Source organism: Oncorhynchus nerka, linkage group LG15 (assembly GCF_034236695.1).
Source record: "Oncorhynchus nerka isolate Pitt River linkage group LG15, Oner_Uvic_2.0, whole genome shotgun sequence".
In the NCBI taxonomy this organism is placed as follows: domain Eukaryota; kingdom Metazoa; phylum Chordata; class Actinopteri; order Salmoniformes; family Salmonidae; genus Oncorhynchus; species Oncorhynchus nerka.
Window position 1 is genome coordinate 3,098,033 of NC_088410.1, and position 26,205 is coordinate 3,124,237.

General features: G+C 45.0%; 1 protein-coding gene across 2 annotated transcripts; it reads right to left on the minus strand.

Annotated features, from left to right (window-relative positions):
• Positions 1-4,113: 4,113 nt before the first annotated feature.
• chst12a (carbohydrate (chondroitin 4) sulfotransferase 12a) lies at positions 4,114-23,095 on the minus strand. Of its 2 annotated transcripts, XM_065000873.1 has the most exons (5): positions 22,939-23,094; positions 12,665-13,332; positions 11,678-11,818; positions 5,507-5,833; positions 4,114-5,306 (listed from the first exon to the last, which is right to left on the minus strand). In XM_065000873.1, exons 2-5 carry the CDS (start codon positions 13,241-13,243, stop codon positions 5,034-5,036), a joined length of 1,320 nt encoding a protein of 439 aa, XP_064856945.1. In that variant the 5' UTR covers positions 13,244-13,332; positions 22,939-23,094; the 3' UTR covers positions 4,114-5,033. The 2 variants fall into 2 exon arrangements, with proteins under 2 accessions (XP_064856945.1, XP_064856946.1); XM_065000874.1 differs by lacking the exon at positions 11,678-11,818 and having other exon boundaries at positions 22,939-23,095.
• Between the last annotated feature and the right edge of the window lie 3,110 nt (positions 23,096-26,205).

The following is a 26,205-nucleotide window of genomic DNA, read 5'->3' on the forward strand; positions in this document are numbered from 1 at the left end:
ACATGGTGTTTCCTAATAAATCCATTCATTTTAAAGAGGCAGACATGGTGTTTCCTAATAAATCCATTCATTTTAAAGAGACAGACATGGTGTTTCCTAATAAATCCATTCATTTTAAAGAGACAGACATGGTGTTTCCTAATAAATCCATTCATTTTAAAGAGACAGACATGGTGTTTCCTAATAAACCCATTCATTTTAAAGAGACAGACATGGTGTTTCCTAATAAATCCATTCATTTTAAAGAGACATGGTGTTTCCTAATAAACCCATTCATTTTAAAGAGACAGACATGGTGTTTCCTAATAAATCCATTCATTTTAAAGAGACAGACATGGTGTTTCCTAATAAATCCATTCATTTTAAAGAGGCAGACATGGTGTTTCCTAATAAATCCATTCATTTTAAAGAGACAGACATGGTGTTTCCTAATAAATCCATTCATTTTAAAGAGACAGACATGGTGTTTCCTAATAAATCCATTCATTTTAAAGAGACAGACATGGTGTTTCCTAATAAATCCATTCATTTTAAAGAGACAGACATGGTGTTTCCTAATAAATCCATTCATTTTAAACATGGTGTTTCCTAATAAATCCATTCATTTTAAAGAGGCAGACATGGTGTTTCCTAATAAATCCATTCATTTTAAAGAGACAGACATGGTGTTTCCTAATAAATCCATTCATTTTAAAGAGACAGACATGGTGTTTCCTAATAAATCCATTCATTTTAAAGAGACAGACATGGTGTTTCCTAATAAATCCATTCATTTTAAAGAGACAGACATGGTGTTTCCTAATAAATCCATTCATTTTAAAGAGACAGACATGGTGTTTCCTAATAAATCCATTCATTTTAAAGAGACAGACATGGTGTTTCCTAATAAATCCATTCATTTTAAAGAGACAGACATGGTGTTTCCTAATAAACCCATTCATTTTAAAGAGACAGACATGGTGTTTCCTAATAAATCCATTCATTTTAAAGAGACAGACATGGTGTTTCCTAATAAACCATTCATTTTAAAGAGACAGACATGGTGTTTCCTAATAAATCCATTCATTTTAAAGAGACAGACATGGTGTTTCCTAATAAACCCATTCATTTTAAAGAGACATGGTGTTTCCTACATGGTGTTTCCTAATAAACCCATTCATTTTAAAGAGACAGACATGGTGTTTCCTAATAAATCCATTCATTTTAAAGAGACAGACATGGTGTTTCCTAATAAATCCATTCATTTTAAAGAGACAGACATGGTGTTTCCTAATAAATCCATTCATTTTAAAGAGGCAGACATGGTGTTTCCTAATAAATCCATTCATTTTAAAGAGACAGACATGGTGTTTCCTAATAAATCCATTCATTTTAAAGAGACAGACATGGTGTTTCCTAATAAATCCATTCATTTTAAAGAGACAGACATGGTGTTTCCTAATAAATCCATTCATTTTAAAGAGACAGACATGGTGTTTCCTAATAAATCCATTCATTTTAAAGAGACAGACATGGTGTTTCCTAATAAATCCATTCATTTTAAAGAGACAGACATGGTGTTTCCTAATAAATCCATTCATTTTAAAGAGACAGACATGGTGTTTCCTAATAAATCCATTCATTTTAAAGAGACAGACATGGTGTTTCCTAATAAATCCATTCATTTTAAAGAGACAGACATGGTGTTTCCTAATAAATCCATTCATTTTAAAGAGGCAGACATGGTGTTTCCTAATAAATCCATTCATTTTAAAGAGACAGACATGGTGTTTCCTAATAAATCCATTCATTTTAAAGAGGCAGACATGGTGTTTCCTAATAAACCCATTCATTTTAAAGAGACAGACATGGTGTTTCCTAATAAACCCATTCATTTTAAAGAGGCAGACATGGTGTTTCCTAATAAATCCATTCATTTTAAAGAGGCAGACATGGTGTTTCCTAATAAACCCATTAATTTTAAAGAGTGAGGCAGACATGGTGTTTCCTAATAAATCCATTCATTTTAAAGAGGCAGACATGGTGTTTCCTAATAAATCCATTCATTTTAAAGAGTGAGGCAGACATGGTGTTTCCTAATAAATCCATTCATTTTACAGAGTGAGACAGACATGGTGTTTCCTAATAAATCCATTCATTTTACAGAGTGAGACAGACATGGTGTTTCCTAATAAATCCATTCATTTTAAAGAGACAGACATGGTGTTTCCTAATAAATCCATTCATTTTAAAGAGTGAGGCAGACATGGTGTTTCCTAATAAATCCATTCATTTTAAAGAGGCAGACATGGTGTTTCCTAATAAATCCATTCATTTTAAAGAGTGAGGCAGACATGGTGTTTCCTAATAAATCCATTCATTTTACAGAGTGAGACAGACATGGTGTTTCCTAATAAATCCATTCATTTTACAGAGTGAGACAGACATGGTGTTTCCTAATAAATCCATTCATTTTAAAGAGGCAGACATGGTGTTTCCTAATAAATCCATTCATTTTAAAGAGACAGACATGGTGTTTCCTAATAAATCCATTCATTTTAAAGAGACAGACATGGTGTTTCCTAATAAATCCATTCATTTTAAAGAGAATAAATCCATTCATTTTAAAGGCAGACATGGTGTTTCCTAATAAATCCATTCATTTTAAAGAGACAGACATGGTGTTTCCTAATAAATCCATTCATTTTAAAGAGACAGACATGGTGTTTCCTAATAAATCCATTCATTTTAAAGAGACAGACATGGTGTTTCCTAATAAATCCATTCATTTTAAAGAGACAGACATGGTGTTTCCTAATAAATCCATTCATTTTAAACAGTGAGGCAGACATGGTGTTTCCTAATAAATCCATTCATTTTAAAGAGGCAGACATGGTGTTTCCTAATAAACCCATTCATTTTAAAGAGGCAGACATGGTGTTTCCTAATAAACCCATTCATTTTAAAGAGGCAGACATGGTGTTTCCTAATAAACCCATTCATTTTACAGAGTGAGACATGGTGTTTCCTAATAAACCCATTCATTTTACAGAGGCAGACATGGTGTTTCCTAATAAATCCATTCATTTTAAAGAGGCAGACATGGTGTTTCCTAATAAATCCATTCATTTTAAAGAGACAGACATGGTGTTTCCTAATAAATCCATTCATTTTAAAGAGACAGACATGGTGTTTCCTAATAAATCCATTCATTTTAAAGAGACAGACATGGTGTTTCCTAATAAACCCATTCATTTTAAAGAGACAGACATGGTGTTTCCTAATAAATCCATTCATTTTAAAGAGACAGACATGGTGTTTCCTAATAAATCCATTCATTTTAAAGAGTGAGGCAGACATGGTGTTTCCTAATAAATCCATTCATTTTAAAGAGACAGACATGGTGTTTCCTAATAAATCCATTCATTTTAAAGAGGCAGACATGGTGTTTCCTAATAAATCCATTCATTTTAAAGAGGCAGACATGGTGTTTCCTAATAAACCCATTCATTTTAAAGAGGCAGACATGGTGTTTCCTAATAAATCCATTCATTTTAAAGAGGCAGACATGGTGTTTCCTAATAAATCCATTCATTTTAAAGAGGCAGACATGGTGTTTCCTAATAAATATATTCATTTTAAAGAGTGAGGCAGACATGCAGTGATACATTATTAAACATTTGGTCCAGTGTATCTGGCTCCCGAGCGGCACAGCGGTCGAAGGCCCTGCATCTCAGTGCAAGAGGCGTCACTACAGTCCCTGGTTCGAATCCAGGCTGTATCACAGCGGTCCAAGGCACTGCATCTCAGTGCAAGAGGCGTCACTACAGTCCCTGGTTCGAATCCAGGCTGTATCACAGCGGTCCAAGGCACTGCATCTCAGTGCAAGAGGCGTCACTACAGTCCCTGGCTCGAATCCAGGCTGTATCACATCCGGCCGTGATTGGGAGTCCCATAGGGCGGCGCACACCGGGTTTGGCCGAGGTAGGCCGTCACTGTAAATAAGAATTTGTTCTGGACTGACTTGCCTCGTTAAATAAAAAATATGACCTACCTTCAGTAAGAAATAATAATGATATACAATTGAACTCTCTGTGTGAAAGTGGGACAAAACACACACAAATGACTAAGCAATTTATTTCCCCAAAAAATGTTTTATTTAAAAACGTTTTTTTACAGCACTATTCCCTTTAGAAAAGAAAAAAAACACTCTTCTCTCCTGATCGTGGAGAGCTAGAGGGTTGCGTTAGCTCCCCAAGTTAATGCCTAGGCTTTAGCTCAGTGGGCTAACAGCACAGCCTTGCGGCAGACTTGCATGTATACAGGGTTCAAATCCACGGCTCTCAGCCACATGTGTAAGGCATCAAGTGATGGAGCAGACTCTCTGGTTTAGGATACCCAAACAGCCTATCAGTGATGGAGCAGACTCTCTGGTTTAGGATACCCAAACAGCCTATCAGTGATGGAGCAGACTCTCTGGTTTAGAATACCCAAACAGCCTATCAGTGATGGAGCAGACTCTCTGGTTTAGAATACCCAAACAGCCTATCAGTGATGGAGCAGATTCTCTGGTTTAGGATACCCAAACAGCCTATCAGTGATGGAGCAGACTCTCTGGTTTAGGATACCCAAACAGCCTATCAGTGATGGAGCAGGGTCCCTGGTTTAGGATACCCAAACAGCCTATCAGTGATGGAGCAGACTCTCTGGTTTAGGATACCCAAACAGCCTATCAGTGATGGAGCAGGCTCCCTGGTTTAGGATACCCAAACAGCCTATCAGTGATGGAACAGGCTCCCTGGTTTAGAATACCGAAACAGCCTATCAGTGATGGAGCAGACTCCCTGGTTTAGGATACCCAAACAGCCTATCAGTGATGGAGCAGACTCTCTGGTTTAGAATACCCAAACAGCCTATCAGTGATGGAGCAGACTCTCTGGTTTAGGATACCCAAACAGCCTATCAGTGATGGAGCAGACTCTCTGGTTTAGGATACCCAAACAGCCTATCAGTGATGGAGCAGACTCTCTGGTTTAGGATACCCAAACAGCCTATCAGTGATGGAGCAGACTCTCTGGTTTAGGATACCCAAACAGCTCAAAGTCTGGCTCATACAAACTGTAAAGCTTCCTCCTCAACTCGGCCGGAACCTCAGCGAACCAATCCCGTTCCCAGCTGGCCGCCGTGCGGTTCCGGTTGCTAGAAGGGAACTTTATCTGGTCTTCCAGGCCCAGGATCCGGAGCAGCTGATCAGAGTCGTCCTCCAGGTTTTCCAGCGTGCCGATGAAATCATAGTGGATCTGACAGGGGTGACAGAGCCGGTACACCTGGGGAGGATAAGAAGTTAATTGAGTACAGTTGGGTTGAGAGCACACACACACACACATACATACACACACACACACATACACGCACACGCAGACACACACGCACACACACACACACACACACACATACACCCACACACACACACACACGCAGACACACGCAGACACATACACACCCACACACCCACCCACCCACCCACCTGGCGCCAGTGTTCGTTGAATGGCTGCTCCTGCTCAGTCTGGGGGTCGAGGAGATACCGGACGAACTCCGAGAACGACGGCTGGATCCCCGCCTCGAACGCCTCCGCCGCTGACTCCGGAACCCTGGAGGTCCCGCTTTCGTTTCCATAACGACGTAGCATGACCGAGCCAAACTGGCGGTAGAAGTCTTCGTTGGGCTGTTGGAACTTGTTCCGGAAGGCGGAGATGAGTCGGACGAAGGGGTCGCGGACAAACAGGAACTTGGTGTAACTCTGCAGTTTCACCCTCATCAGGTGACGGGAGAGACGGCCGTACCTACGCCAGAACTATAGGAGGAGGAGGAGGAGGAGGAGGAGGGAGGGGATGAGGATGGACAGAGTGAAGAGAAGGGGATAAAGAAGTTGGATGACGCATCACTATTCTTCACACACAAAACATACACACAGTATACAGACAGTATACACACAGTATACACACAGTATACAGACAGTATACACAAAGCATTCACACAGTATACAGACAGTATACACACAGTATACACAAAGCATACACACAGTATACAAACAGTATACACAAAGCATACACACAGTATACACACAGTATACACAAAGCATACACAAAGCATACAGACAGTATACACAAAGTATACACACAGTATACACACAGTATACACACCGTATACACACAGTATACACACAGTATACATACAGTATACACACAGTATACACACAGTATACACACAGTATACAGACAATATACACACCGTATACACACAGTATACACACAGTATACAGACACTATACACACACAGTATACATACAGTATACACACAGTATACACACAGTATACAGACAGTATACACACCGTATACAAACAGTATACACACAGTATACAAACAGTATACAGACACTATACACACAGTATACACACAGTATATAGACAGTATACACACAGTATATAGACAGTATACAGACAGTATATTATCAGTATTGACACTGACGTCATTTCCTGTCACAACTTGCAGACTTGTTTTCGAGTTGCTGTGCGTTTTGTTGCCAACCTATTTTGCTACCTGACAACTCTACTTTTTTAATTACCGTTTATATATATTTTTTTTTTCCTCAACTTTTTCACTCCGGACGCTTTATCTGGACACGGTTCGTCAGGACCTCCAACAGCCGAAGCTAAGTAGTAACATTAACATGATGCCTTCTAATTGCAGTCGCTGTACTCATAATATACAGCCGGGCACCTTTCTCACGGTTTCTGGAAGGAAATGCTGAGGAACGCCCCAGGAATGCTAGGAACGCTCAACCGGTGTCGCTCATTCAGCCGACAGAAACTTTCAACCGGTTTTCCCCATTAAGCAGCGGGTCGGTGTCAGAGACCGAGTCTTCTCTGGTCTCTACTCCTCCCGTTACGGGGTCTGAGACGCCGAAGCTTCCCACCATTAGCTCTGACAAATTGAAAACTCTAGTCATTGGCGACTCCATTACCCGCAGTATTAGACTTAAAGCGAATCATCCAGCGATCATGTACACTGTTTACCCGGGGGCAGGGCTACCGACGTTAAGGCTAATCTGAAGATGGTGCTGGCTAAAGCTAAAACTGGCGAGTGTAGAGAGTATAGAGATATTGTTATCCACGTCGGCACCAACAATGTTAGGATGAAACTGTCAGAGATCACCAAGCGCAACATAGCTTCTGCGTGTAAATCAGCTAGAAAGATGTGTCGGCATCGAGTAATTGTCTCTGGCCCCCTCCCAGTTAGCTGGTTGAAAACTGTTTTCTGCCCCTCCCAAAAGATAGAATTTGTAGATAATTGGCCCTCTTTCTGGGACTCACCCACAAACAGGACCAAGCCTGAACTGCTGAGGAGTGACGGACTCCATCCTAGCTGGAGGGGTGCTCTCATCTTATCTACCAACATAGACAGGGCTCTAACTCCTCTAGCTCCACAATGAAATAGGGTGCAGGCCAGGCAGCAGGCTGTTAGCCAGCCTGCCAGCATAGTGGAGTCTGCCACTAGCACAGTCAGTGTAGTCAGCTCAGCTATCACCATTGAGACCGTGTCTGTGCCTCGACCTAGGTTGGGCAAAACTAAACATGGCGGTGTTCGCCTTAGCAATCTCACTAGGATAAAGACCACCTCCATTCCTGTCATTACTGAAAGAGTTCATGATACCTCACATCTCAGAATAGGGCTACTTAATGTTAAATCCCTTACTTCAAAGGCAATTATAATCAATGAACTAATCACTGATCATAATCTTGATGTGATTGGCCTGACTGAAACATGGCTTAAGCCTGATGAATTTACTGTTAAATGAGGCCTCACCTCCTGGCTACACTAGTGACCATATCCCCCGTGCATCCCGCAAAGGCGGAGGTGTTGCTAACATTTACGATAGCAAATTTCAATTTACAAAAAAAAAAAAACGTTTTCGTCTTTTGAGCTTCTAGTCATGAAATCTATGCAGCCTACTCAATCACTTTTTATAGCTACAGTTTACAGGCCTCCTGGGCCATATACAGCGTTTCTCACTGAGTTCCCTGAATTCCTATCGGACCTTGTAGTCATAGCAGATAATATTCTAATCTTTGGTGACTTTAATATTCACATGGAAAAGTCCACAGACCCACTCCAAAAGGCTTTCGGAGCCATCATCGACTCAGTGGGTTTTGTCCAACATGTCTCTGGACCCACTCACTGTCACAGTCATACTCTGGACCTAGTTTTGTCCCATGGAATAAATGTTGTGGATCTTAATGTTTTTCCTCATAATCCTGGACTATCGGACCACCATTTTATTACATTTGCAATTGCAACAAATAACCTGCTCAGATCCCAACCAAGGACCATCAAAAGTCGTGCTATAAATTCACAGACAGCACAAAGATTCCTTGATGTCCTTCCAGATTCCCTCTGTCTACCCAAGGACGCCAGAGCACAAAAATCATTTAACCACTTAACTGAGGAACTCAATTTAACCTTGCGCAATACCCTAGATGCAGTTGCACCCCTAAAAACTAAAAACATTTCTCATAAGAAACTAGCTCCCTGGTACACAGAAAATACCCGAGCTCTGAAGCAAGCTTCCAGAAAATTGGAACGGAAATGGCGCCACACCAAACTGGAAGTCTTCCGACTAGCTTGGAAAGACGGTACCGTGCAGTACCGAAGAGCGCTTACTGCTGCTCGATCATCCTATTTTTCTAACTTAATTGAGGAAAATAAGAACAAGCCGAAATTCCTTTTTGATACTGTCGCAAAGCTAACTAAAAAGCAGCATTCCCCAAGAGAGGATGACTTTCACTTTAGCAGTGATAAATTCATGAACTTCTTTGAGGAAAAGATTATGATTATTAGAAAGCAAATTACGGACTCCTCTTTAAATCTGCGTATTCCTTCAAAGCTCGGTTGTCCTGAGTCTGCACAACTCTGCCAGGACCTAGGATCAAGAGAGACTCAAGTGTTTTAGTACTATATCTCTTGACACAATGATGAATATAATCATGGCCTCTAAACCTCCAAGCTGCATACTGGACCCTATTCCAACTAAACTACTGAAAGAGCTGCTTCCTGTGCTTGGCCTCCTATGTTGAACATAATAAACAAACGGCTCTCTATCCACCGGATGTGTACCAAACTCACTAAAAGTGGCAGTAATAAAGCCTCTCTTGAAAAAGCCAAACCTTGACCCACAAAATATGAGAAACTATCGGCCAATATTGAATCTTCCATTCCTCTCAAAATTTTTTGAAAAGGCTGTTGCTCAGCAACTCACTGCCTTCCTGAAGACAAACAATGTATACGAAATGCTTCAGTCTGGTTTTAGACCCCATCATAGCACTGAGACGGCACTTGTGAAGGTGTTAAATGACATTTTAATGGCATCGGACCGAGGCTCTGCATCTGTCCTCGTGCTCCTAGACCTTAGTGCTGCTTTTGATACCATCGATCACCACATTCTTTTGGAGAGATTGGAAACCCAAATTGGTCTACACGGACAAGTTCTGGCCTGGTTTAGATCTTATCTGTCGGAAAGATATCAGTTTGTCTCTGTGAATGGTTTGTCCTCTGACAAATCAACTGTAAATTTCGGTGTTCCTCAAGGTTCCGTTTTAGGACCACTATTGTTTTCACTATATATTTTACCTCTTGGGGATGTTATTCGAAAACATAATGTTAACTTTCACTGCTATGCGGATGACACACAGCTGTACATTTCAATGAAACATGGTGAAGCCCGAAAATTGCCCTTGCTAGAAGCATGTGTTTCAGACATAAGGAAGTGGATGGCTGCAAACTTTCTACTTTTAAACTCGGACAAAACAGAGATGCTTGTTCTAGGTCCCAAGAAACAAAGAGATCTTCTGTTGAATTTGACAATTCATCTTGATGGTTGTACAGTCGTCTGAAATAAAACTGTGAAGGACGTTACTCTGGACCCTGATCTCTCTTTTGAAGAACATATCAAGACTGTTTCAAGGACAGCTTTTTTTTCCATCTATGTAACATTGCAAAAATCAGAAACTTTCTGTCAAAAAATGATGCAGAAAAATGTATCCATGCTTTTGTCACTTTTGTTAGACTACTGCAATACTCTACTTTCCGCTGGAGGCTGTTTCCGGCTACCCGGATAAAGCACTAAATAAATTTCAGTTAGTGCTAAACACGGCTGATAGAATCCTGACTAAGAGCCCAAAAATGTGATCATATTACTCTGGTGCTAGCCTCTCTACACTGGCTTCCTGATAAGGCTACAGCTGATTTCAAGGTTTTACTGCTAACCTACAAAGCATTACATGGGCTTGCTCCTACCTATCTTTCCGATTTGGTCCTGCCGTACATACCTACACGTATGCTACGGTCACAAGATGCAGGCCTCCCAATTGTCCCTAGAATTTCTAAGCAAACAGCTGGAGGCAGGGCTTTTCTCCTATAGAGCTCCATTTTTATGGAACGGTCTGCCTACCCATGTCAGAGACGCAAACTCGGTCTCAACCTTTAAGTCTTTACTGAAGACTCATCTCTTCAGTGGGTCATATGATTGAGTGTAGTCTGGCCCAGGAGTGGGAAGGTGAACGGAAAGGCTCTGGAGCAACGAACCGCCCTTGCTGTCTCTGCCTGGCCGGTTCCCCTCTTTCCACTGGGATTCTCTGCGTCTAACCCTATTACAGGGGCTGAGTAACTGGCTTACTGGGGCTCTCTCATGCCGTCCCTGGAAGGGGTGCGTCACCTGAGTGGGTTGATTCACTGATGTGGTCATCCTGTCTGGGTTGGCGCCCCCCCTTGGGTTGTGCCATGGCGGGGATCTTTGTGGGCTATACTCAGCCTTGTCTCAGGATGGTAAGTTGGTGGTTGAAGATATCCCTCTAGTGGTGTGGGGGCTGTGCTAATTCTCTCCTTCTCTCTTTCTTTCCCTCTCTCGGAGGACCTGAGCCCTAGGACCATGCCCCAGGACTACCTGACATGATGACTCCTTGCTGTCCCCAGTCCACCTGACCGTGCTGCTGCTCCAGTTTCAACTGTTCTGCCTTATTATTATTCGACCATGCTGGTCATTTATGAACATTTGAACATCTTGGCCATGTTCTGTTATAATCTCCACCCGGCACAGCCAGAAGAGAACTGGCCACCCCACATATGCTCTCTCTAATTCTCTCTTTCTTTCTCTCTCTCGGAGGACCTGAGCCCTAGGACCATGCCCCAGGACTACCTGACATGATGACTCCTTGCTGTCCCCAGTCCACCTGACCGTGCTGCTGCTCCAGTTTCAACTGTTCTGCCTTATTATTATTCGACCATGCTGGTCATTTATAAACATTTGAACATCTTGGCCATGTTTTGTTAAAATCCCCACCCGGTACAGCCAGAAGAGGACTGGCCACCCCACATAGCCTGGTTCCTCTCTAGGTTTCTTCCTAGGTTTTGGCCTTTCTAGGGAGTTTTTCCTAGCCACCGTGCTTCTACACCTGCATTGCTTGCTGTTTGGGGTTTTAGGCTGGGTGTCTGTACAGCACTTTGAGATATCAGCTGATGTACGAAGGGCTATATAAATACGTTTGATTTGATTTGAGTATACAGACAGTATACACACAGTATACAGACAGTATTCATACAGTATACACACAGTATACACACAGTATACAGACAGTATACAGACCTTGGAGAAGGTGAGGTGCAGGGAGGAGTTGTGTATGAGGTCAGGGGGCAGGGCCTGGGGGTCGCGGTAAGGTTGTCCATCCGGAGCCAGCAGACCCTCAGAGAGAACCACCATTACACGCTTCCAGTTGGTACATGCTACCTAGAGAGAGGAGGTGGAGGAGAGGAGGAGAGAAGGAGAGGAGGAGAGAAGGAGAGGAGGGAGGAGGGGGGGGAGGAGAGGAGGTGGAGGAGAGAAGGAGAGGAGGGGGAGGAAAGGAGATGAGGAGGGAGGAGAGAAGGAAAGGGGTAGGAGGAGGAGGGAGGATGGGAGGGGAAGGTTAGGGAGGAAGAGGATGGGAGGCGAGGGGGTAGGAGGAGGAAGAGGATGGGAGGCGAAGGGGTAGGAGGAGGAGGACGAGAATGGGAGGAGGAGGGGTAGGAGGAGGAGGACAAGAATGGGAGGCGAAGGGGTAGGAGGAGGAGGATGGGAGGCGAAGGGGTAGGAGGAGGAGGGTGGGAGGCGAAGGGTTGGGAGGAAGAGGATGGGAGGCGAAGGGGTAGGAGGAGGAAGAGGATGGGAGGCGAAGGGTTGGGAGGAAGAGGATGGGAGCCGAAGGGGTAGGAGGAGGAACAGGATGGGAGGTGAACGGGTAGGAGGAGGAAGAGGATGGGAGGCGAAGGGTTGGGAGGAAGAGGATGGGAGGCGAAGGGGTAGGAGGAGGAAGAGGATGGGAGGTGAAGGGGTAGGAGGAGGAAGAGGATGGGAGGTGAAGGGGTAGGAGGAGGAAAAGGATGGGAGGCGAAGGGTTGGAGGATCAAATCTTTTTTTATATCAACAGTTGTCACAAAGTGCTTTACAGACAGACAGCCTCACACTCCAAACAGCAACCAATGCAGATGCAGAAGCACAGTGTCTAGGAAAAACTCCCTAGAAGACAGGAACCTAGGAAGAAACCTAGAGGGGAACCCGGCTCTGAGGGGCGGACAGTCTTCTTCCCCTCCCTACCTTGGGAACATAGCAGTAGATGATCTCATGTCTGTCGTCTACGATCAGGTGGTTTAACTCCCGGTTGGGAATCTGGTCAAACGTCCGGAATTTTCCTGGGAATTCTAATGTTCCATTCCCAGAACACATATGACTGATCCGCCTCCTCCTCTCCTCCTGTCTCCTCCCCTCCTCCTCTCTTTTCTCTTCCTCCGCCTGCCTCACTCTCTCCTCTTCTCGCTTCCCTTCCTCTCCTCTCCACCTCTCCTCCAGCTCTGAGGAGTCTGTTACTTGGGGGAGGGGGTGTTCCTCCCCTGGGGGTTTAGGAGTCGCCCTCCTCCCCACTCCAGGCCGGTCAGGCTCTGTGGTTCTGGGGGGTTTGTGGGTCGCTTGCTCCTCTGTGTCCCTGGGTGGGGGTTTGGTGGGTGTGGAGGAGCTGGGTGAGGTGGGGTGGGGGTGAGGGTCATGGGGGTAAAGGTCATGAGGGTCGTGGGGGTAGAGATTGAGCGCTCCCACGTCGTCCCAATAGAGGATGATGAGCAGGACCATTAACACAGACCCCAGCAGGAACGCCAGACGGAAGCATCGGGACGTTCCCATGGTTACCACAGCAGAGGGGGCGGAGTTATCTCAGCTCCATGGCCCGACGGTCACTAAGGGAAACACTTCCTGGTTGCCGACGACAACACCTGAGAGACAACAGGTGAAAAGAATCCAGGAGTCACACCAACACACATAAACTGTGTCTAAACACCTGGTAGAGTTAGTGGTTAGTGATCAGGAAAAACTCCTAGCCCATGTATAAATATATACCTGTACATATTAATTCGTAATCCAATTCAAAACTTGCCTTGAGGCTGTATACAGGTGATGCCGCCATCAGACGCTCTGCCAAAGCAACCATAAAACAGGGAATCCAAAACGTATTTGTCAGAGGCTCCACGTTTTCAAACACAGGTAATTTCATAGGCTACAGAGTCCCTCCATGGTCAAATCAAAACTGCTGGGATTTAAATGATACAGTATAGCAGCCGAGCAGATTTCTTAGTTCAAAAACCGTATGGTACCACCATAACTGAGGCCTACCTGAGGCCTACCTGAGGTCTACCTGAAGCCTACCTGAGGTCTACCTGAAGCCTACCTGAGGTCTACCTGAGGCCTACCTGAGGCCTACCTGAGGCCTACCTGAGGTCTACCTGAGGCCTACCTGAGGTCTACCTGAGGCCTACCTGAGGTCTACCTGAGGTCTACCTGAGGTCTACCTGAGGCCTACCTGAATTCTACCTGAGGCCTACCTGAAGTCTCAAACCTACAGGAGTGTAGCTCTCCAGGAACAGGGTTGGGCAGCCCTGCTCAAACCTACAGGAGGGTAGCTCTCCAGGAACAGGGTTGGGCAGCCCTGCTCAAACCTACAGGAGGGTAGCTCTCCAGGAACAGGGTTGGGCAGCCCTGCTCAAACCTACAGGAGGGTAGCTCTCCAGGACACACAGGTAGAGAGAAGGCCAGAGAGGCAGCCCTACTATGGTTGATTAATGTGTATATCAGAAATGGTCCGTGGGAACAGCAGTGGATAGGATCAGGGTGTTAAACTCACAGGCTGCTGTGAAGAAACCTGAACTCAACCAACCCTCTCTGACCTCTCTCTCTCTGTCTCTCTCTGTCTCTCTCTGACTATCTCTCTCTGACTATCTCTGACTCTCTCTGTCTCTCTCTCTCTCTCTCTCTCTCTGACCTCTCTCTCTGTCTCTCTCTGACTATCTCTGACTCTCTCTCTCTGTCTCTCTCTGTCTCTCTCTGACTCTCTCTGTCTCTCTCTCTGTCTCTCTCTGACCCTCTCTCTCGCTCTCTCTCTCTGACTCTCTCTCTCTGTCTCTCTCTCTCTGACCCTCTCTGACCTCTCTCTCTGTCTCTCTCTCTGTCTCTCTCTCTGACCCTCTCTGACCTCTCTCTCTGTCTCTCTCTGACTATCTCTGACTCTCTCTGTCTCTCTCTCTGTCTCTCTCTGACCCTCTCTGACCTCTCTCTCTCTGACCTCTCTCTCTCTCTCTCTGTCTCTCTGACCCTCTCTCTCTCTCTGTCTCTCTGACCCTCTCTCTCTCTCTCTGACTCTCTCTCTCTCTCTCTCTCTGTCTCTCTCTCTCTGTCTCTCTCTCTGTCTCTCTCTCTGACCCTCTGACCTCTCTCTCTGTCTCTCTCTCTGACCTCTCTCTGTCTCTCTCTGACTATCTCGGACTCTCTGTCTCTCTGTCTCTCTCTGACTCTCTCTGTCTCTCTCTCTCTCTGTCTCTCTCTGACCCTCTCTGACCTCTCTCTCTCTGACCTCTCTCTCTCTCTCTGTCTCTCTGACCCTCTCTCTCTCTCTCTGACTCTCTCTCTCTCTCTCTCTCTCTCTGTCTCTCTCTGTCTCTCTCTCTCTCTGTCGCTCTCTCTGTCTCTCTCTCTGACCCTCTCTGACCTCTCTCTCTGTCTCTCTCTGACCCTCTCTGACCTCTCTGACTCTCTCTGACTCTCTCTCTCTCTGACTCTGTCTCTATCTGTGTGTCTCGTCAGGGGAGAGTTCTATTTTAAACACTCACAGGGCCTAATTTTATTTTTATTTTAACAGGGAAGACATACTGAGCCCTAGGTCTCTTTTTCAAATGTGCCCTGTTTACGGGTCAAAATAACCATACAATGACAATGGCATAGAGGACTTGGTCTGTCAGACAGTGTCCCTCATTTCATGGCAGGCAGCAATGTATGGCAGACAGCTCTCTGTTCTCACCCAACAGGACGAGTAGCCTATTCTCATCAGGCAGGTTTTTGAAACCTTGAATAAGAGTTTCAAAATTGGGGATTTAAAAAAAATATATATATCTATACTTTGAAAGGAATAGCAGCTGTGTCTCGGGTTCTGCTGTTCAGCTGTTCTCTCTCTCTCTATGTGCTATTTCAAACCCACAGGACATAAATACAGTGCTTTAATAGCTACCAACAGTCAGCTGCCAAAAATACCAGGCAGCAAGGAGAAGCTTTGTCACGTTATAGGTCATTTAAAAACAGACTTATAATATGAAATCATGTTTTAATCTATTTTAATATGGCTATGAAATAAATAATTTAGATAGACAAATTGTATAATACCATAAGAATAAATAACATCGCATATAAAATATTTAGTAAAAATATTTAGTAAAAATTCAGCTCATAGCTCAATCTGAAGTATTTTTCCACGCTGTAGGCAGACAGACAGACATAGCTGACAGACAGACAGACGGACATACCGACAGATCGACAGACAGTGAGAGACAGACAGGCTAGTCCACCTGAACATGTTGGGTTCTAGTCCACCTGAACATGTTGGGTTCTAGTCCATCTGAACATGTTGGGTTATGTGCTCTAGGATGAATAATGTCTGACTGTTTTACCTCCAACACCACCAACTACTGAAATACTCCTCCGCCTCTCCCACCCACCCAACCACACACACTCTACAAACAACATTAATTTATACAGTAGACAGAGAATACAGCTCCTGTTGAACACAATGTAACCATTCACTGACCCACCCCTCTCTCTCTCTCTCAAGGCTATGCTCACTGAGTCTGTACATAGTCAGAGCTTTCCATACGTTTGGGTAAGTCACAGTGGTCAGGTATTCTGCCACTGTGTACTCTCTGTTTAGGGCCAAATAGCATTCCAGACGCTCTGATTTTTCTTTCCAGTTTGTCAAATAATTATCTTTTGGTTTTCTCATGATTCGGTTGGGGGTCTAATTGTGTTGCTGTCCTGGGGCTCTGTGGGGTCTGTTTGTGTTTGTGAACAGAGCCCCAGGACCAGCTTACTTAGGGGACTCTTCTCCAGGTTCATCTCTCTGTAGGTGATAGCTTTGTTATGGAAGGTTTGGGAATCTCTTCCTTTTATAGGTGGTTGTAGAATTGAATGACTCTTTTCTGGATTTTGATCATTAGAGGGTATCGGTCTATTTCTGCTCTGTATTATTCTATGTTTTATGCTGTTACACAGAGGATTTTATAAAGTCGTAGGTTTTTACCCCCAAACACCACTTTCCATCCATTTGTATAGCAGACCCTCATGCCACAAAACATGAGACTTTGCCTTTGTTTTTGTTTGTTTGACAATTAGGGTGTGCAGGGTGAATACGTGGTCTGTCGTACGGTAATTTGGTAAAAAGGGACATTTGACTTTTGCTCAGTACATTGTTTTGACTGAGGAAATGTGCAAGTCTGCTGTTAATGCAGAGGGTTTTCCCAGGGATGCTGTTAATGCAGAGGGTTTTCCCAGGGTTGCTGTTAGTGCAGTGTAACGTCGTTCTTCGTTTGTCGAAAGAGAGTCGGACCGAAATGCAGCGTGGTGGTTACTCATGTCTTTAATGAAGGAAGAGCGATACATGAAATAACTATACAAATGCAAAACAACAAAACGGAACGTGAAACCTATTACAGCCTATCTGGTGAACACTACACAGAGACAGGAACATTCACCCACGAAATACACAGTGAAACCCCGGCTACCATTATACGGTTCCCAATCAGAGACAACGCGAATCACCTGACTCTGATTGAGAACCGCCTCAGGCAGCCAAACCTATGCTACACACACCCCTAATCAACCACAATCCCAATGCCTACAAAAACCCCAATACGACAACACAATAAACCCATGTCACACCCTGGCCTGAACAAATAATTAAAGAAAACACAAAATACTAAGACCAAGGCGTGACATGCAGAGGGTTTTCCCAGGGTTGCTGTTAATGCAGAGGATTTTCCCAGGGTTGCTGTTAATGCAGAGGGTTTTCCCAGGGTTGCTGTTAATGCAGAGGGTTTTCCCAGGGTTGCTGTATCCACTTTTGTGGGTTGTGGTGATCAGTACTTGGTTCCAAATATTGGGGAAGAACCAGGAACCAGCAAGTGTTTCCCCTAGAGCAGAAAGAGTAGACCCAGCCTCTATAATCTCAGTCTCCACAGTAGACCCAGCCTCTATAATCTCAGTCTCCACAGTAGACCCAGTCTCCACAGTAGACCCAGCCTCTATTATCTCAGTCTCCACAGTAGACCCAGCCTCTATAATCTCAGTCTCCACAGTAGACCCAGTCTCCACAGTAGACCCAGCCTCTATAATCTCAGTCTCCACAGTAGACCCAGCCTCTATAATCTCAGTCTCCACAGTAGACCCAGTCTCCACAGTAGACCCAGCCTCTATAATCTCAGTCTCCACAGTAGACCCAGCCTCTATAATCTCAGTCTCCACAGTAGACCCAGTCTCCACAGTAGACCCAGCCTCTATAATCTCAGTCTCCACAGTAGACCCAGTTCTCCACAGTGGACCCAGTTCTCCACAGTAGACTCAGTTCTCCACAGTAGACCCAGTCTCACAGTAGACCCAGTCTCCACAGTAGACCCAGTCTCCACAGTAGACCCAGCCTCTATAATCTCAGTCTCCACAGTAGACCCAGCCTCTATAATCTCAGTCTCCACAGTAGACCCAGCCTCTATAATCTCAGTCTCCACAGTAGACCCAGTCACCACAGTAGACCCAGCCTCTATAATCTCAGTCTCCACAGTAGACCCAGTCTCCACAGTAGACCCAGCCTCTATTATCTCAGTCTCCACAGTAGACCCAGCCTCTATAATCTCAGTCTCCACAGTAGACCCAGCCTAGACCCAGCCTCTATAATCTCAGTCTCCACAGTAGACCCAGCCTCTATAATCTCAGTCTCCACAGTAGACCCAGTCTCCACAGTAGACCCAGCCTCTATAATCTCAGTCTCCACAGTAGACCCAGTTCTCCACAGTGGACCCAGTTCTCCACAGTAGACTCAGTTCTCCACAGTAGACCCAGTCTCACAGTAGACCCAGTCTCCACAGTAGACCCAGTCTCCACAGTAGACCCAGCCTCTATAATCTCAGTCTCCACAGTAGACCCAGCCTCTATAATCTCAGTCTCCACAGTAGACCCAGCCTCTATAATCTCAGTCTCCACAGTAGACCCAGTCACCACAGTAGACCCAGCCTCTATAATCTCAGTCTCCACAGTAGACCCAGCCTCTATAATCTCAGTCTCCACAGTAGACCCAGCCTCTATAGTCCCAGTCTCCACAGTAGACCCAGTCTCTATAATCTCAGTCTCCACAGTAGACCCAGCCTCTATAATCTCAGTCTCCACAGTAGACCCAGCCTCTATAGTCCCAGTCTCCACAGTAGACCCAGCCTCTATAACTCAGTCTCCACAGTAGACCCAGTCTCCACAGTAGACCCAGTCTCCACAGTGGACCCAGTCTCACAGTAGACCCAGTCTCCACAGTGGACACAGTCTCACAGTAGACCCAGTCTCCACAGTAGACCCAGTCTCCACAGTAGACCCAGTCTCCACAGTAGACCCAGCCTCTATAATCTCAGTCTCCACAGTAGACCTAGCCTCTATAATCTGAGTCTCCACAGTAGACCCAGTCTCCACAGTAGACCCAGTCTCCACAGTAGACCCAGCCTCTATAATCTCAGTCTCCACAGTAGACACAGTCTCCACAGTAGACCCAGTCTCCACAGTAGACCCAGTCTCCACAGTAGACCCAGCCTCTATAATCTCAGTCTCCACAGTAGACCCAGGCTCCACAGTAGACCCAGTCTCCACAGTAGACCCAGCCTCTATAATCTCAGTCTTCACAGTAGACCCAGTCTTCACAGTAGACCCAGTCTCCACAGTAGACACAGGCTCACAGTAGACTCAGTCTCCACAGTAGACTCGGTCTCCACAGTAGACCCAGTCTCCACAGTAGACCCAGTCTCCACAGTAGACCCAGCCTCTATTATCTCAGTCTCCACAGTAGACCCAGCCTCTATAAACTCAGTCTCCACAGTAGACCCAGTCTCCACAGTAGACCCAGCCTCTATAATCTCAGGCTCCACAGTAGACCCAGCCTCTATAATCTCAGTCTCCACAGTAGACCCAGCCTCTATAAGCTCAGTCTCCACAGTAGACCCAGTCTCTATTATCTCAGTCTCCACAGTAGACCCAGCCTCTATAATCTCAGTCTCCACAGTAGACCCAGCCTCTATAAGCTCAGTCTCCACAGTAGACCCAGCCTCTAATCTCAGTCTCCACAGTAGACCCAGCCTCTATAATCTCAGTCTCCACAGTAGACCCAGCCTCTATAATCTCAGTCTCCACAGTAGACCCAGCCTCTATTATCTCAGTCTCCACAGTAGACCCAGCCTCTATAAACTCAGTCTCCACAGTAGACCCAGCCTCTATAAACTCAGTCTCCACAGTAGACCCAGCCTCTATAAACTCAGTCTCCACAGTAGACCCAGCCTCTATCTGTTCATAAATAACTTTTTCCAGTTGCACTTTTCCTGCCCTGCTTGTGGATAGGGGATCACTGCAGCATGTTTCGTATCCCTGGAAACTCTACCCTGCTCAACAGGGATGTTGATTAAATGGGTGAAATAGAGAACAATACATTCAGCACAATCTCTTTCAAACCTGGCAGGGATAATGTTGAGGCCTATAGCTTTATAGCAGTTTAGTTCAGACAGTCTCTTGACACCTTCAGCCTGAGACACTGCTGTAAAGGAAAAGGCTTCCGCTTGCACATTCATCTGGAGTAATAACCTAGGACCCTCCCCTCCACTACATTCATCTGGAGTAATAACCTAGGACCCTCCCCTCCACTACATTCATCTGGAGTAATAACCTAGGACCCTCCCCTCCACTACATTCATCTGGAGTAATAACCTAGGACCCTCCCCTCCAGTACATCCATCTTGGAGTAATAACTTAGGATCCTCCCCTCCAGTACATCCATCTTGGAGTAATAACCTAGGACCCTCCTCTCCCCTCCAGTACATCCATCTTGGAGTAATAACCTAGGACTCTCCCCTCCATTACATCCATCTTGGAGTAATAACCTAGGACCCTCCCCTCCCCTCCAGTACATCCATCTGGAGTAATAACCTAGGACCCTCCCCTCCAGTACATCCATCTTGGAGTAATAACCTAGGACCCTCCCCTCCCCTCCAGTACATCCATCTGGAGTAATAACCTAGGACCCTCCCCTCCAGTACATCCATCTTGGAGTAATAACCTAGGACCCTCCCCTCCCCTCCCCTCCAGTACATCCATCTGGAGTAATAACCTAGGACCCTCCCCTCCAGTACATCCATCTTGGAGTAATAACCTAGGACCCTCCCCTCCAGTACATCCATCTTGGAGTAATAACTTAGGACCCTCCCCTCCAGTACATCCATCTTGGAGTAATAACCTAGGACCCTCCCCTCCCCTCCAGTACATCCATCTTGGAGTAATAACTTAGGATCCTACCCTCCAGTACATCCATCTTGGAGTAATAACCTAGGACCCTCCCCTCCAGTACATCCATCTGGAGTAATAACCTAGGACCCTCCCCTCCAGTACATCCATCTTGGAGTAATAACCTAGGACCCTCCCCTCCAGTACATCCATCTTGGAGTAATAACCTAGGACCCTCCCCTCCATTACATCCATCTTGGAGTAATAACCTAGGACCCTCCCCTCCCCTCCAGTACATCCATCTGGAGTAATAACCTAGGACCCTCCCCTCCAGTACATCCATCTTGGAGTAATAACTTAGGACCCTCCCCTCCAGTACATCCATCTTGGAGTAATAACCTAGGACCCTCCCTCCCCTCCAGTACATCCATCTTGGAGTAATAACTTAGGATCCTCCCCTCCAGTACATCCATCTTGGAGTAATAACCTAGGACCCTCCCTCCCTCCAGTACATCCATCTGGAGTAATAACCTAGGACCCTCCCCTCCAGTACATCCATCTTGGAGTAATAACCTAGGACCCTCCCCTCCCCTCCAGTACATCCATCTTGGAGTAATAACCTAGGACCCTCCCCTCCATTACATCCATCTTGGAGTAATAACCTAGGACCCTCCCCTCCAGTACATCAATCTTGGAGTAATAACCTAGGACCCTCCCCTCCAGTACATCAATCTTGGAGTAATAACCTAGGACCCTCCCCTCCAGTACATCCATCTTGGAGTAATAACCTAGGACCCTCCCCTCCCCTCCAGTACATCCATCTGGAGTAATAACCTAGGACCCTCCCCTCCAGTACATCCATCTTGGAGTAATAACCTAGGACCCTCCCCTCCAGTACATCCATCTTGGAGTAATAACCTAGGACCCTCCCCTCCATTACATCCATCTTGGAGTAATAACCTAGGACCCTCCCCTCCATTACATCCATCTTGGAGTAATAACCTAGGACCCTCCCCTCCAGTACATCAATCTTGGAGTAATAACCTAGGACCCTCCCCTCCAGTACATCAATCTTGGAGTAGGACCTAGGACCCGACCCGACCCTCCAGTACATCCTTAGGGTGATGTGTCTAGTGAAAGCATCTTCCTCTTTGGTTCTGTTATAGTCTTGATTTAATGGCCTCAGAGATTTCCTGATTCATCCCATGTTCAGTTCTTTGTTTAATTCTAAAGGTTTTCCATGGAGCCACTATATCCACAATGTTTAAGAAACAGTTGTTTAAACTGTCCCATGATTATCGATGTCTCAACCAAATATTACCCACATGTCCACTTTGAAATGATGTGGTGGATCCCTCTCTCTCTCTCTCTGTCTCTCAAACACAATCACTCTCTCTCTCTCGCTCTCAAACACAATCACTATCTCTTTAGGCTGGCTCTCTCTCTCTCTAGCACAACCTCTCTCTTTCCCCTCTCTTTAGGCTGTCTCTCTCTCTCTCTCTCTCTCTCTCTAGCACAACCACTCTCTCTTTAGGCTGTCTCTCTCTCTCTCTCTAGCACAACCTCTCTCTTTCCCCTCTCTTTAGGCTGTCTCTCTCTCTCTCTCAAACACAATCACTCTCTCTTTCCCCTCTCTTTAGGCTACCCCTCTCCTCTCTCCTTCCTTCCACTGCGGTTTCCTGCAATCATCCAGGGCCTGTCCTGCCAAGATATAGCCAGTAACTCCCGCTTCCAACTGTACACGTATTCTCTTTTCTCTCTCCCCTTCCTCTTAACGTCTATGTTGAGATCACTGTGTATTCCCCATTTCCCCAATCCCCGCAGACGCATTTTATAAATCGCGATTAATCTCAAATAATGGCCACACAGCAGGCTATAACAGTAAAATGACATCGGTTAACTAACATACCAGCTGTTTTAGTCAATTTGTTACCGGAAAGAAGAAAGAGGAAGCCCCTCCGCTGAAAGTACAAACTGTTCTATTCACAATAACATCCGTCCGGTTTTAAATGTTTAATTTCTTAACTAACGGTTTTTTCGTTTACCTCTTTGTTCGCTTCCATGGTCGCGCACTGGCCCCTCGACGTGGTACAGGGTGTGAAGTCTGGTCTGTAGATGAGGGAGAGAGAGCAGCACATAGTCGAGCACACAAAGCAACCGGACGGGACCCGAGGACCGAGCACTGCAAAGACAATCGCGAGACTTCTTGTGATCTCGTCTATCACCTCCGCAGTCTATAGATTGTAGAACCGGGAAGGTAGCTGCAGCTCAATATGGATATTTTATGTATTATATTTTATTTAACATTTACGTGACGTTCTACCCCGGCCAAACCCTAACCCGGACGACGCTGGGCCAATTTTGCGCCGCCCTATAGGACTCCCAATTACAGCCGGTTATGATACGGCCTGGAATCAAACCAGGGTCTGTAGTGACGCCTCTAGCACTAAGACGCAGTGGCTTAGACCGCTGCGCCATTCTGGAGCCATTGGTCATAGCTAGAAGGAACCCAGTTTTGTCAAATTAACGTCAGATTTTACTTTTTGTAGCAGGTTAGGAGAACTAGGTTAAAGTTAGGAAATGGGTTAGGGTTAGCAAAAATGCAACAAAAAATCTACCTTCGACATTCATTTGACGAAAACTGGATCCCATCTAGCCATACCCTCCTTATGGCGACCGGAGTGTGGGCGAATGGGTGTGTCGAAAGGAAAGTGATGGGCGTGTGGAAAGGAGAGGGTGCATCGAAAGTTTTCTGCTATAGGTTACATGGTTTTGATTGAGGGATGTTTTTTTGTTTTGTTTCTTACCACACAGCTTCCATACATTGAGCTTCCGTACATTGAGCTTCCGTACATTGAGCTTCCATACATTGAGCTTCCCTGCATTGAGCTTTCGTACATTGAGCTTCCGTACATTGAGCTTCCATACATTGAGCTTCCATATGCATTGAGCTTCCATACATTGAGCTTCCGTACATTGAGCTTCCGTACATTGAGCTTCCCTGCATTGAGCTTCCATACATTGAGCTTCCATGCATTGAACTTCCATACGTTGAGCTTCCGTACATTGAGCTTCCATACATTGAGCTTCCATGCATTGAACTTCCATACGTTGAGCTCCCATACGTTGAGCTTCCGTACATTGAGCTTCCGTGCATTGAGCTTCCATACATTGAGCTTCCATACATTGAGCTTCCATACGGCGAGAGTTTGGACTTCTGTTCTGAAGCCAGAGGATGAGTGTGCATCTTATTTCACTGTTAGTTTTACACAAAGTATTATAAATGTGCAGTTATAAAAACGGATTGTTTATGTTTTATTAGAAGTACTGGGTGATGGTTACTGTCAGACTGGTCTCATAGACTAGATGTAACATAGTAAACGTAAATCCAGGATGGTTACTGTCAGACTGGTCTCATAGACTAGATGTAACATAGTAAACGTAAATCCAGGATGGTTACTGTCAGACTGGTCTCATAGACTAGATGTAACATAGTAAACGTAAATCCAGGATGGTTACTGTCAGACTGGTCTCATAGACTAGATGTAACATAGTAAACGTAAATCCAGGATGGTTACTGTCAGACTGGTCTCATAGAAGATGATATGGGATGGTTACTGTCAGATAGACTAGATGTAACATAGTAAACGTAAATCCAGGATGGTTACTGTCAGACTGGTCTCATAGACTAGATGTAACATAGTAAACGTAAATCCAGGATGGTTACTGTCAGACTGGTCTCATAGACTAGATGTAACATAGTAAACGTAAATCCAGGATGGTTACTGTCAGACTGGTCTCATAGACTAGATGTAACATAGTAAACGTAAATCCAGGATGGTTACTGTCAGACTGGTCTCATAGACTAGATGTAACATAGTAAACGTAAATCCAGGATGGTTACTGTCAGACTGGTCTCATAGATGTAACATAGTAAACGTCAGGATGGTTACTGCATTGGTCTCATAGACTAGATGTAACATAAAAACGTAAATCCAGGATGGTTACTGTCAGACTGGTCTCATCTAGATGTAACCATCCAGGATGGTTGAGACTGGTCTCATAGACTAGATGTAACATAGTAAATGTAAATCCAGGATGGTTACTGTCAGACTGGTCTCATAGACTAGATGTAACATAGTAAACGTAAATCCAGGATGGTTACTGTCAGACTGGTCTCATAGACTAGATGTAACATAGTAAACGTAAATCCAGGATGGTTACTGTCAGACTGGTCTCATAAATGTACTAGGATGTAGACTAGATGTAACATAGTAACGTAAATCCAGGATGGTTACTGTCAGACTGGTCTCATAGACTAGATGTAACATAGTAAACGTCCAGGATGGTTACTGTCAGACTGGTCTCATAGACCCATAGTAAACGTAAATCCAGGATGGTTCTGTCAGAGGTCTCATAGACTAGATGTAACATAGTAAACGTAAATCCAGGATGGTTACTGTCAGACTGGTCTCATAGAGATGTAACATAGTAAACGTAAATCCAGGATGGTTACTGTCAGACTGGTCTCATCCTAGATGTAACATAGTGAAATCAGGATGGTTACTGTCAGTTGGTCTCATAGACTAGATGTAACATAGTAAACGTAAATCCAGGATGGTTACTGTCAGACTGGTCTCATAGACTAGATGTTGGTTACTGTCAGACTGGTCTCATAGACTAGATGTAACATAGTAAACGTAAATCCAGGATGGTTACTGTCAGACTGGTCTCATAGACTAGATTGATCAGGGATGGTTACTGTCAGACTGGTCTCATAGACTTCTTCCATAGAGTTGATCAGTAACACAGTAAACTGTTGGATGGTTACGTGGGTCAGATGTAACATAGTAAAGGATGGTTACTGTCTTCTTCCATAGAGTTGATCAGGCTGTTGACCCCTTCTTCCATAGAGTTGATCAGGCTGTTGACCCCTTCTTCCATAGAGTTGATCAGGCTGTTGACCCCTTCTTCCATAGAGTTGATCAGGCTGTTGACCCCTTCTTCCATAGAGTTGATCAGGCTGTTGATCCCTTCTTCCATAGAGTTGATCAGGCTGTTGACCCCTTCTTCCATAGAGTTGATCAGGCTGTTGACCCCTTCTTCCATAGAGTTGATCAGGCTGTTGACCCCTTCTTCCATAGAGTTGATCAGGATGTTGACCCCTTCTTCCATAGAGTTGATCAGGCTGTTGACCCCTTCTTCCATAGAGTTGATCAGGCTGTTGATCCCTTCTTCCATAGAGTTGATCAGGCTGTTGACCCCTTCTTCCATAGAGTTGATCAGGCTGTTGACCCCTTCTTCTTCCATAG